The 13,247-nt window shown below is 40.4% G+C and overlaps 1 protein-coding gene across 1 annotated transcript; it reads left to right on the forward strand.

The window, feature by feature from the left end:
- The first annotated feature begins 6,157 nt into the window (after positions 1-6,157).
- Positions 6,158-11,359, forward strand: krt5 (keratin 5). Its single transcript, XM_020089329.2, has 9 exons — positions 6,158-6,750; positions 8,521-8,729; positions 8,835-8,895; positions 9,009-9,104; positions 9,270-9,434; positions 9,545-9,670; positions 9,848-10,068; positions 10,144-10,202; positions 10,345-11,359. The coding sequence occupies exons 1-9, from the start codon at positions 6,277-6,279 to the stop codon at positions 10,548-10,550; spliced, it is 1,617 nt and encodes a 538-aa protein (XP_019944888.2). The 5' UTR covers positions 6,158-6,276; the 3' UTR covers positions 10,551-11,359.
- The last annotated feature ends 1,888 nt before the right edge of the window (positions 11,360-13,247 follow it).

Genomic DNA, 13,247 nt, shown 5'->3' on the forward strand with positions numbered 1-13,247 from the left:
CGTCCATCCATCCGGGAATGTCATCAAATGTGGTACAAACTTTCACTTGGACTCAAAGAATGACTGATTAGATTTTGCATGGTGCTTGGAGGTCAAATGTCCAAGATGTCTGTCGAAGGTCTTGGTCACAGTGGCCAGTTGTAACTTGGACTAAAAAATAAAGTGATTATGTTTCAGATGTTAAATGTTACAGGGGCCTTTATATGGAACAAGAACCAAAAAAGTATGAGAAATGTGTACACAGAATGAACTGGTTGGCGTAGGGTAGGCATACCACAGCAGTGTGGTTTTTACAGTTTTGCATCTGTTGCATGTCAGAAACCGCTACTCACTCGCGATAAATCCTGAAGAGGATCTTCTGCTGTGTTCTCACATCTGCTCCTTCGGACATTCTGCAGACTTTATACAAAGAAAGTCTGCAGGAACTCTCGAGGCTCTCCCTCTGACATTTGCGCTCATACATGCAGCCCCTTTAGGAGAATGTGCAGAGGATCAGAGTTCAGTGCATGTCTGAAAGCAGATTTTAATTATCTGTTGTTTAATAATCAAACCGATGTTTTGTTGGAACAGTTGGCTTCATCAGGTGTCTGTTCCTTCAGACAACACAAAGCTTACACTGTACATCTTCTGTTTATTCAGCCATTCACAGTCAGCTGATTTGGCAGTTGTTATCAAACCTGCTCACACCCGTATTACATGACATAAAACATCTATACGATCAAATTCTACAATCATAATCTGACCAGTTAAGTGATATGAATTTGAAGAGATCTCCTTATGACTTCAACCTTATCAGTAGGAGGTAATCATGCTTTTCCACAGAGGTGGAGTTTTTCTTGTGTGCTCCTCCCCTGCCTCTGTTTTGGAAACATGCAGCTGCTAGAAGATATTCAAGTTTGTACTGTAAAATAAGCCCTGGTGCATTTACAACTGAGAAGGACCAACATGCTCCACAGCCACTGAACTAGGTGTATACATGTAGGAGTGTTCTGTGTTTTCTAAAATGTATGAGTTCTACCTTAGGTCATGAACTTATCAATCATCCCTCATACTAACAAATGCAATGATTACATGTATTAAAGAGATCATGTTTCAGTGTTTTTCAATGGGCCATGCTTACCTCAATCGACCAATAAGGTGTGGCACCGAAACATGGCTAAAAGGTTTATTTTTTTGGGGGGGGACCTGAGGCCATTCTCTTAAAATTTGTGTCCGACAAACTTGTCTCGTCCACTTGAAGACAGTGGTCTGCAGGTCACTTCTTGCAAACTTATGTCGTCTCTCTCCAGCATATGCACCAAATGGAGACGCCCATCGGATGAAGATTTAAAATGTTAAATTACCTTCATCCTTCACTAGCTTGTAACAGTAAAGGCTAACAGACTAAAAGACTAACTCTGGTACATTTACATGAACCATTGTGCTTGTATTAATTAATGTACACTGTCCCCTTTGAATAAATAAAAGTTCAAAGTTTTTTTTGTAGCTCTTGCCAGGTTTCAGTAAACTCCCATCTGGAGGCTGGTTCTCACAGAAAATCAGCTTGTGAACATTCCACTACATGTTCTGACTAGAAAGCCTGAAATGTCACCCATCACATCATGTTAGATCAAATATAGTCCTGTCCCAGATTTGTGGTTAAAACTGGCTCTTTTTTTAATGACCTTTTCTGAAGAGGTTAAAAATGTGACCTTTTGACAGTTTTTTTTCTTTTTCATGTAGCTACTGTATGTAAATGTCCATATTTTTATGTTTTATAGCTATACGTAAAAATGTGTTTTTAGAGAAGTATATCATAGGCTGTTTTTGTGGACCTGAGGCTATTTTCCAAAAGTGTGAAGCTCTCAAAATTGTCTCATTCATTCAAGACACGAGTCTGCGGGTAACTTCTTGCAAGCATGAGTGCAACTCCCTAGAATATGCACAAAATGTGTTAGCCAGTCACTTCCCAAACTGAAAGTTGAATAATTGCACCAACATTTAAAGTATTCGTTTACCTTTATCTGTCACTATCTTGTAACAGTACAGGCCTAATTCTTCCTTCCCCTGTAGGTTTGATAGCATGTGCAAAGAGAGGTCAATGTGAATGGATGACACAACACCATATACAAATAACAGTCAACAAGCATCAAGACCATATTTTCAGAATCTTTACTAACTAGTTATTACTGTAACCATGACAGTGAAACTCCCCTAATCTTAAAGGGCCAATGTGTAAGATTTAGGTGAAATTTAATTTAAAATTTAATTTAATGTAGAATAATCCTCATGATGTTTTCGCTAGTTCATTTCATCTAAATTGTATGAATTGTAGTTTTCTTTACCCCAGAAAAGGCCCTTTATATTTAAATACTTTATATTTACATCGAGGGGGTCCACTCTATGGAGGCCGCCATGTTTTTTACATTAGTCCAGACTGGACAAACTAAACACCTTTTGAGTTTTTATGACAACTCAAGTTACCACAGGGGAGGATGAGGTGAGGGGTTTTCAGCTGCAACATGAAACTTCAACAATAGATATCACAAAATTCTACACACTGTACCTTTAACTAATTCGTAGCCCAAACTAAAGTGTTTCCCTAACCCTAAACCAAGTACTTATTTCAACCCAAACCTTTTCCTCTAAATCTTACCAAATCTTGTTTGTGCCTTAGCCAAGTCAAACCTGCTGACTGGCGGTTTGTAATGGTTCTAGGAAGAAGACAGTCAACGGTGGCAGCAGATCAGACCTGTGTCATATTGAAAAACAGTTCCACACATTGGGACTCAATCATCAACCATCTTTTAGACATTTCTTCTTAACACCTACTTCAGCGTTTTTTTTACAAAGATTGTAAGATTCACCAACGCTTATCTGGTACTAAACACAGAATGTAAATGGTTTGTAATGTATGAATACTTAAGAGTACACTTGCGTGTGTTGACTGCTGACATGCTTGTGCAGAATAAGAGATTTTTCAGTTTTCTTCTATTTTACAGTTGTATAGTGGACTTAAATTTCAATAACATTTGATCTTTTTTTTCATTATTTTAGTATGATGGTCTTTTTGTCATGGATTTGGTGTGCGGGTGGACCCAAATGCAGAAGGTGAGGGTAACAAAAAGTGTCCTATAATAAAGCAAAGGCAGAAATATCTATACAAGTGAACAAAAGATACAAAAGCAAAGCACTGTCCAAAGATTTGGTTCAAAGAACCAAAAAATACTTAAAGGGATTGTTCACCCAAAATTAAAATTCACTCATTGGCTACTGACCATTTTGCTGATGTAGGGGTGAAATGTTTGAGTCCACAAAACACCTCTGAAGTCTCAGGGCTAAACTTTGTTGCAGCCGAATTCGATACAATTGAAGTAATAACATGCCTCCAAACTGCTTGTGTGGTGTCATCCAAGTATCCACAAGCCCCAACATTCATATTCAACTCGAAACGAGGTAATTTACACAACCACAGCCAGCAGCCTAACCCATTACTGCTCCATCAAATGACCCAGCTGACCGGCCCCAGTCTTAACAGACTTCATGAGGACTGAGTTAACGCAACCTGAGGGCCCCCAAGCAAAAGGCTGGCTCTGGGTTGCCGCTATCAGCCTGGTTACTGTCTAAAGCAAAGGATAACCACATAACATCTCCATAGAAACCCCAATCTGCAATAACAAAGGATGAGTAAACCCAGGAATGCATTTCTCTTTGTCAAAGGCCCATCCGAAGTTTAGTCTTCTTACTATTTTGGTTGTGCAATGGCAACACACCTCCTTTGTAGTCTGAACAGAGCTATTGTTTTTCCATGCCTCATGGCAGAGAGAACTGCATAAAGTGAGGTGTATAGAGAACCCCTCCAAACAACAATGGTGTCCTTCTTTTTCAGCAGCGATATAGTGAAATCAACATGTATTTCTGGAGTTAAACTTGTTTGTTTCCCCTCGACTGTAGAGTCTAAAGTCTTAGATGAGAGAGTGCTGGCAGTGAAAGTGAATCATTGGTATTTTCTTTTTGGGTGTGACTGAGTTGTGCCCTGCAGCTCATGTAGTGCTGTTACTACAGCACTGAGTCGAGGAAGCCAACACCTTTATCAGGGTGGTTAAGAAGGGTTTTAACAGGTATCGACAGTTCCAATTCTGTCAGAACAAGAAATCTGCTTCAACTCCTGACATTCACTCAGCTGCAAGCTGCTAGTAAAGGATCCGAGAGCCAAGGTTTAAACAACCATATTTACTTGAAGCATTTAAAATGGTGCAGACTGTACATGTGTAACTTCTTTGAATAAATGGAAACACTGTATCTGAACTGATCATTGCAAACTATTGAAACAGACTGTGAACTATAGTCCTCAGGTGCCCACAAGTTGCAACACATAAACTACAGGGTAGTGGAGAACTTCATATATTAATCCTTACATCACTTTATTTTCCTCCCCCTTTTTCCTTGCCACTTCCAAATCTTGTAATGACTCTTTTAATTTAGTGTTTTACTTTCAGTTTTCATTTAAATGCCCATTCCATTTTAGATAGCTCTACTCTCTGTAACTCAGTAAGTTCCGACTGCAGTGAACCTCCTGCAACACCAGTTTCCCTTTTAAAAGTTATCAACTCTTCTACTACTGTAATTTTACTTCTAAATCTAAAACTGCTTTTGTTGTTGGTGCAACTATTTGAGAAATTTAAAAGGGAAAACCCCACCCACAGACAAAAGCAACACCACTACTTGTAATTTAAGTTATTTTTTTTACTGTTTAAGTGTCATGTGCTTCTGAACTCGTTCAAGAATTCAGTCCATTCAATATTTTCCTTCTTATTAAAACACAATACATGTATGAGAAAATATGACATGTGCAACTCATTTCGGGTATCAAAAGATACAGTATGCCCACCTCTATGGGATACTGCCAGAGGCCTTTTACTAATTGTGTTACAATATAAGTATTAATACATCCAAAAAGCTTTTTTCACTCCTGGTGGTTTTTAGTCATGTAGATAGTTTTTGATTCATTTTTCAAGTATCCACAAGTCTGTGTCTGAGATTTCTGCCTCAATTCAAATACAAAAGAGGTAATCATAGAAAGAATTGAAGAAAGGAATATATATCTATAGATATATAAATAATTCTCCTAGATATTAAATATATTCGATTTAACTTAACAGTAAAGATTATTTTTTTATTTGCATCTTATTTGAATTATTGAAGTTTGTTGTTTTATTACCAGCCAAAGAGGTTATGTTTTTGCACCAGTTAATTTGTTTGTCAGCAGGATTACAGAAAAAAACTACATATTTTCATGACATTTTTTAGAAATATTGTACATTGGCCAATACATTTTTAGCAGCTTTAGTAGCTTGAATGGATTTAAGGGGACTATACCTTGGGAGAGATAATAGCTGAACTGTTTCCCACTCTAGATTTTGTTTGATGAATGCAGAATCACAAAAAGAATGGGAGAGAAAAGAGTTCAAAAGGATCATATAGAATAAATAAATCTAACTGAATATAATGTCTCAGAAATGACAAGGGTCAGGGGCAAGTGGAAAGCAAAGGTTTTTCCATAAGGATCACAGAGACAGTACTTTTAAAATAAACTCAGTGAGACTTCATATGAAGCTACACTTTTCCAAATTCTACTGTGATGTGGTTATTTATTTAGAGGCATCATGCAAATCCTGTTGTCTTTAGGAAAATACATACTGTATATTTACATTGAACATATCCAGCAGCAACTAGCCAGAATGTGTTGTGAAAGTCTGGTGAAATGTTACCAATTTAAACTGTAGATGTATTTATATTGCATCAATTTTGCAAAAACATAAGTCAATAGAAAAGTGACTATAATACCACACCCAACCACTTACTCCTCCAACCACACACACCTCTCAAAAAGAGCCCCCAGCTAATGAAGTCAAGATTTCTTTTTTTTAACTTAACATGTCTTCTTCCCCCTCTCACTGTGAGCTATGAGGCCATTCCTCTCTGAGCATTCGGGTGTGTCAAGCCCTGATCACTTTACAGGGGTGGCACTCTTACCTGTCCGACAGGCTGAGCTGCTCCATGCTAATTCTACGTGCAAGTGCACCTTACAGGATGCAGGTAATTGGTGGAGGGATGAGGAGGAGGAGCTTACTGGGACCTCCTCCTCAGAAGGAGGTAGATAAAAATCCATGGCAGACTGGGTAAAGATACTTAGAGGGACTTGACTCACCTCTGAGTGTGCTCCACTGCTCTGCCAAATCTCTCTCTCTTTCTCTCTGCTCTCCCTTTTACTCTTTGAATCCGTTCAGAAGAGACATGGCGTCCTCGTACAGCGTTAAATCCAGGACCAGCTTCTCTGGCAGCCGTAGTGGTGGAGGAGGAGGAGGAGGAAGATATTCCTCACAATCTGCTGTTATGCAGAGGGGGCCATCCCGGCAAAGCACCTCAGTTGTTAGGTCAAGCTTTGGTGGAGGAATGGGAAGTTTTGGAGGTGGTGGTAGTTACGGAGGTGGTGCCTATGGATCTGGTGGTGGTGGTGGTGGTGGTTATGGATCCAGTGGTGGGTCATTTTCTTCTAGCAGTGCTTTTGGATTAGGTTCTGCCTTTGGCAGTGGTGGTGGTGGTGGCGGTGGAGGTATGATAATCCCCCAAATCTCAAACGTCACAGTCAACCAGAGCCTGCTGGCTCCTCTGACCCTTACGATTGACCCGAACATCAGTTCTGTCCGTACCGCAGAGAAAGATCAGATCAAGGGTCTAAACAACCGCTTCGCTAGCTTCATTGACAAGGTAAGTGTAAACAGCTTATGTCTTCATGTCCCACACCATTTCAAAATCTTAAATGTGGTTTTCAGAGTGTTTTTAATTGTGAAATCATCTGGTTGAACAAGAGATGCTGATATGAATGAACAGGAAAATGAAATATTAAGTTAATTGGTTTGTGAAAGTGGGAATAGCTGCAACAGGGCCACCTGGGCTCATTAAATATTACACAGCAACTGATCCCATTGTGGATGATAGCCACACTACCAATCATAGTATTATTAGCATGAAATAGATTTTGTCGGTTTGGTCAGTCTTTTTAAGCTATACTGTGCATTGACTCACTTATCCACTGAAATTGAAAGCAGACCACTGCGCCTTTAATACTTTGTTGACAATAATTGGCCCCTTGCCAGCTGTGTCTGTGTGGAGCGAGAGTCAGGAAACATTAGAGTGATCGTATCCAGTGACTGGTCCCTCTCAGTTTGAGGGGAGAAAGGGATCAGGTTATCACCCATTCCCATGGCAGCAAGGCTTGACAAGCTTCCATTAGTGATGCAGAAAGTGGGCTTGAAATATTTGCAATACATCATATAATGCTTACACTTCAAACAACAATTTTTTCATTGCATGCACTGTTTATCATATATGACAATACAACAATGCAATGATTGAGGTCCTAATCGCACTCAACTGTGCTTTCATGTTTAATTGAAGTTCTTGTAAATAAGATGAGGGACCTTTTCTCTCTGTTACAAATGAAAAAACAAGTTAACCACACCCTACACGAGAAAATGCTCAGTTAGCTTTCCCTGTGCTGTGCGTCTACCACACCTCATCTGTCCCCACAAGTGATCTCGTCTTCCATCTGTATAAAATGATTCACAGCTGAATATTCAGATCATTACAGAAAGTATTCGTAGTCACAATGGGGGAGTAAAATATCAAATGTTTAATCAACAGTTCAATTTATTATGTTCATGAAATGCAATTAAATGGTATATCTTTAAAGCATCCTCACACTACTGGCAGTTATCGGGTTCAGGCCAGATGGATTAGTTTGCTGAGGGTTGAGGCATGTTCATTCAGTGAAAGTATTCTTACTGGAGGCGAGGGTGCGGTTATGCCAGAGCTTTAAAGGGGAGGGGCAAGGCTGAGGTGTGGCAAGGCGCACCTCATCTGGCCATTTACACGCACACACACAGAAAAAAAAACCTGCAACTCTGATGACAGAGCAACTATGCAAATGCAAATGCAAGGAAGATGTATGGAACAGATACTTTCAGTGAGAACCAAAGGTCTCCGGCCTGAAAGGCATTGGTTATTACAAAATCCTTTAGAGTGGTAAAGTCACACATAGGTGTGGCTCGATGGATCATGTGAGTAAAGTAAAATAAGGAAGACAAACATCTCTGTTTTCCTGGAGAGAAGTAAGCCAAATCATGAATAAAAGGGACAGTTTATATAATCTATCCTGAGGCCGTCTGCATCTGCACGAAGAGGGGGTTGGTATTTATGAGTGGAACACCGCCAAGAGAGCAAAATGTGAGAAGAAGAAGAATGGAGGTGAAGACAACGACTGTTTAAAAACACCTGTGTTTAAAAACAATGGTTAGCTAAAAGCTTCTGTTTCATGCACTGATGCCGCCTCCTCCAAGCCACATAGCAGGTGCCCATGGCTATTTGCCTTTCCTATTAGATTTTTTTATTTGCAGTTATGATAAAATGGTCATATTCCAAGCAATATCTTCCTCCAGCTGTTGGTGGATCTTAACTTCTGAAATGTTTACCTTTTAGGTGCGATTCCTGGAGCAGCAGAACAAAATGCTGGAGACCAAGTGGAGCCTGATGCAGGATCAGACCACCACCCGCTCCAACATCGACGCCATGTTCGAGGCCTACATCGCCAACCTGCGCAGACAGCTGGATGGACTTGGCAACGAGAAGGTCAAGCTGGAGGGAGAGCTGAGAAACATGCAGGGACTGGTGGAGGACTTCAAGAACAAGTGAGTAAACACCAGAGAAGGAAACCAAGTGTTGTCAGACCTACAGGGCTTGATGCCACCCTTCATTTTCCATGAGTTCATTCTTCCTCCATTTGTTTGCATCAGATATGAAGATGAAATCAACAAGCGTGCTGGTGTGGAGAATGAGTTTGTGCTCCTCAAGAAGGTGAGAGAAATTCTGCAATCATTGAGCCAGGCATTCCAGCTTCAAGGATGGCTCATTTGCTTTTCCTCCAAACCATCACCAATGCAGAACACTTCCTTATTCTCCTCTTACAGGATGTAGATGGTGCCTACATGAACAAAGTTGAGCTAGAGGCCAAGGTTGATGCCCTTCAGGATGAGATTAACTTCCTCAGAAGTGTCTACGAGGCGGTAAGGAAATCAAACCACACCTCAGTCCTGTTATGTCTGTTGTTTCATTAATGCCACCAGAAGAGACAGATAAACAATAACACAAACAGAAACAGATTTCATGCTGCCTCTACTCATACTTTGAGTTTTATTTTTTTCAATAAAATACTGTTGTCTCTTCTTCAGGAACTGCGTGAACTCCAGGGACAGATCAAGGACACTTCAGTCATTGTGGAGATGGACAACAGCCGCAACCTGGACATGGATGCTATTGTGGCTGAAGTCAAGCAGCAGTATCAAGAAATCGCTGACCGCAGCCGTGCTGAGGCTGAGAGCTGGTACCAGCAGAAGGTAGGTGGATGGAGATAGCAGTCATACAACAACTCCATTATCAAACACACATTATGCAAAAATGTCTGTGGAGCCTGTTATAATAGTTATTTTTCATTATGTTCCTTCAGTTCAGTGAGATGCAGGCCTCTGCCGGCTCTGCGGGAGACGACCTCCGCAACACTAAGAGTGAGATTGCTGAGCTCAACCGTATGATTTCACGCCTCCAGAATGAGATTGAGGCAGTCAAGGGACAGGTAAATTCACAATTACACATGTGATTATCTGTTTTACCTTGAGCTCATTTCACTTATAGACTTATCATCTCTGCACAAAATATTCAAAATGATGCTGGCTTCCAGAACATGTTAACTACCAGATAAACATGTAGAAATATCAAACCTGAAGCTTCTGATCACTTTCCAACTTCTCAGCGTGCCAACCTGGAGGCCCAGATCGCTGAGGCTGAGGAGCGTGGTGAGCTGGCCGTCAAGGACGCCAAGCTCCGTATCAAGGACCTAGAGGATGCCCTGCAGAGAGCCAAACAGGACATGGCCAGCCAGGTCCGTGAGTACCAGGAGCTCATGAACGTCAAGCTGGCTCTAGATATTGAGATTGCAACCTACAAGAAGCTGCTGGAAGGAGAGGAATCCAGGTAAATGTTACTTTGGAGGATGAAAAAAAAGGGCAGTCAACAGCTTAGATTGCTAATTTATGTGCATCTCTGCAGAATTGCCGCTGGTCCTGCAATAGCTACCATCCATATGCAGAGCTCAAGCTCCGCCTACGGTACGTATTGACCTATGTTTTGACAACTCAGGTAATTTCTATGGCATTCATAAAAAAATCCAACATGGGGATGGGTAGGCTATTAGTAAAGCTATCAATTTACTTGATATGTGTACTTAACTAATTTCATTCTCATTACCAGGTGGCGGTAGTGCAAGCGGCATGGGAGGAGGTGGCGGCTATGGAGGCGGCAGCTATGGAGGCAGCATGAGCATGGGAGGCGGCGGCAGCGGCTATGGAAGCAGCTTGAGCATGGGAGGCGGCGGCGGCTATGGAAGCAGCATGAGCAGTGGAGGAGGCGGTGTCGTATCATCAAGATCCTCCACCATGTACAGCATGCGCCGTTAATAAAGCCTGCAGCTGTCTTCATCTCCAATCTTGGTCTTCCCTCACTTTGTTTTCCTCCTCATGCCCCATTCATAAGCGTTTCTATAAATCCCAACACCGCTCTCCCTGCACACACAGAGCAGTCTCAGAAACATGCTCCATTCAACCATTTATCACTATCGCAGATCCATGTAATGGTATAGCTCTCTGTGGCATCTGGCTCCCGTGGGGCTGTTTCTTTGTCACCACATTCTCACAGAGTCAGAGATTACATTCAAGTACAGAGAGATTGTATGTAAAAGCAGCAGAGATGTGAGTCAGTCCTCTTCTTTGATCAGTCAGCCAGGCTGTCTTTTGGTTGCTGGATATGCTGTTGTGTAGACAAGAGGATACTTGTAGTGTCATGGCAGAGAATCCATAAAAGGCAACAATCATTGCACACAAAAGACAACAGCGGTTCTAAGATTTGCACAGAAGGAGAAGTGGGTGTGGTGCTATGTCTTGAATTTATGAGGCATTCATTGCAGGCAGGCGTACACAATGCCACACCTGTAACATCCCTTCTTCTAATGTCCCATCTGCTGTCACATTCGTCTTCACGTGCATTTTGACATTATCAAAAGCAGCCACATATAACACTCTTTCGGGATCCTCTTTTTCATCTCCTGTTCAGAGAGAAAATGAGCTATCCGCTTCAGCAATTTACGGTGTTTATTTCTTTCCTTCCATTTTTCACTCTGAATAAAAAATCAGGGCTAAGGCTGACTGGAACAACCAGATTTATTGTGAATTTGTACCACCGAAACATCTGGAATAAATCTGTGTTCATATTTGGCAGACTCTCTTTGTTCTTCTTGAATACTGTTTGTTTTTTGAAACTAAAATTCCATATGTGCACAAACATGATTACATTAACCAGCTTGATGATCCATGTGAGAGATTACTCTTGAGCAGAGTTAGTAAGAGTACAGTTATAGTCTTCTCTTATAAATAAAAATGTACAAAATAAATGAATTAACTGTCAGGCATTTCTGCCAAGCAGGTTTACACATATAAGGAATTGCTGTGGTGTATTTGTATAAAGTATAAATATAAAAAATCGGAAACAAAAATTTAAAATAAATATAAAACATACTATGATTAATTTTGAAACAGCATTAAGTGTGACGAAGAAGAGTGTAGATGTAAACAAGACAGAGCTGCTCACCCTTGGCTCAGACTACATGAGATCAGCCAGAGTGTAGCCCCAGTGCCTCATGACATCCTGAGAGAAAGAGATTTTTCTTTAACCTTTAATGATGGGTCTTGTTTCCTCTTTGATTTTGACCAGAGAAGAGGACGCCATGTTCAAATTTAGACATGGCAAAGCGAAAGAGGAATTATGTTGTTGCTGTTTCAAGGTGAAACAGAGAAATTAGGTTTTTAAGCTTTTCCAAACACGAGACAGTTTGCATCGTACTCATAGATTCGGATGCAGTGTTGTACCTGGAAGTCTGTCGTGAGTACCTCCTTTCCTTGTAGCGTCACGCACACAACAGGAAAGGTGGCAAACAGCGATTGGTTAAAAAACATCATATGGTTTCCGGCCACATGAAAAAAACATGGTCCCACCTCTGGATCGCTGCGTGTGTTTATTACACATCCTCAGCGAGTGTGCCAATAATGACTGGCTGGAAAGACATAACGTAAGAGATATGTAAGAAAGGGCATACACAGATCAATCTTTTACCAGTACTACTACTACTAGTACTACTGATACTGATATTTATAACTCCTAATAATTATAACTACCAATAATGTTTCTGATCGTACATTGTACAGCGATGATAATAATCTTACATCTGGCAACATTGCCCCCGTGTGTCTGTCTGTGTCACATTGAACTCTAAAAATAACATGCATCTATAAAAATGCATTTCATGAGGCATTGCTGCATCCTATAGGTCTATAGACTAGAACAAAAGTTTTTTTAAATGTGTTACGATCATATGGTAAGGATAAAATCAATAAGAAGCTTATTTAGACTAACCAGTCCTTTGTCATAGTATTGTATAATACAGGCCTTGATGATATCGTAATGATTTACAATATATTTATATCAATATCAAAATGATAGTGTTGCCTGTTTGGGATCTATACACTGCACACAGGGTACGTGTCACCCGTCTGCTCCTTTCATTGTTTTATTGTATTTTGTACCATCTCTAAACACACATTTGTAAATTACTGTTAATGAATGGTCCCTTCCTTAATTTCTATCTATCCATCAATTCCATATTCTGCTCCCTTCAGTTACGACACTAAATCTGCCTTTAAAGGAATCCCCTGAACAGATTTTACAGAAGTCCCTCTCCACATACATTTACTGAAAAGCATTTTTTAAAAGTTTATTTCTTTCTATAATTTTTGGGTTGCTCTACTGATAAAGCAAATGCGACTGTGAATCTCTTGTCTCTGTGTCCGTTTCAGCTGCTGGTCATGTTGTCACACGAATCCTTCCAAATCAATATACATATCATAACTAATTTTTTCTCTTTCCATCAAGTTGACACAGGTTTTATGCAGGCACTGGTTTACAGGACATCACACAAACATAAAACACTCTTTGGATCAAATAGAAACAATTACGTGGGTACATTTAGGAAAGAGGAATCTTTCATGTTCTCATTGAGATGTTAAAGCCTTTTAAAGGAAGATATGTTTCTCAGCTTGACAGAT

Source organism: Paralichthys olivaceus, chromosome 6 (assembly GCF_024713975.1).
Source record: "Paralichthys olivaceus isolate ysfri-2021 chromosome 6, ASM2471397v2, whole genome shotgun sequence".
NCBI classification, from domain to species: Eukaryota; Metazoa; Chordata; class Actinopteri; order Pleuronectiformes; family Paralichthyidae; genus Paralichthys; species Paralichthys olivaceus.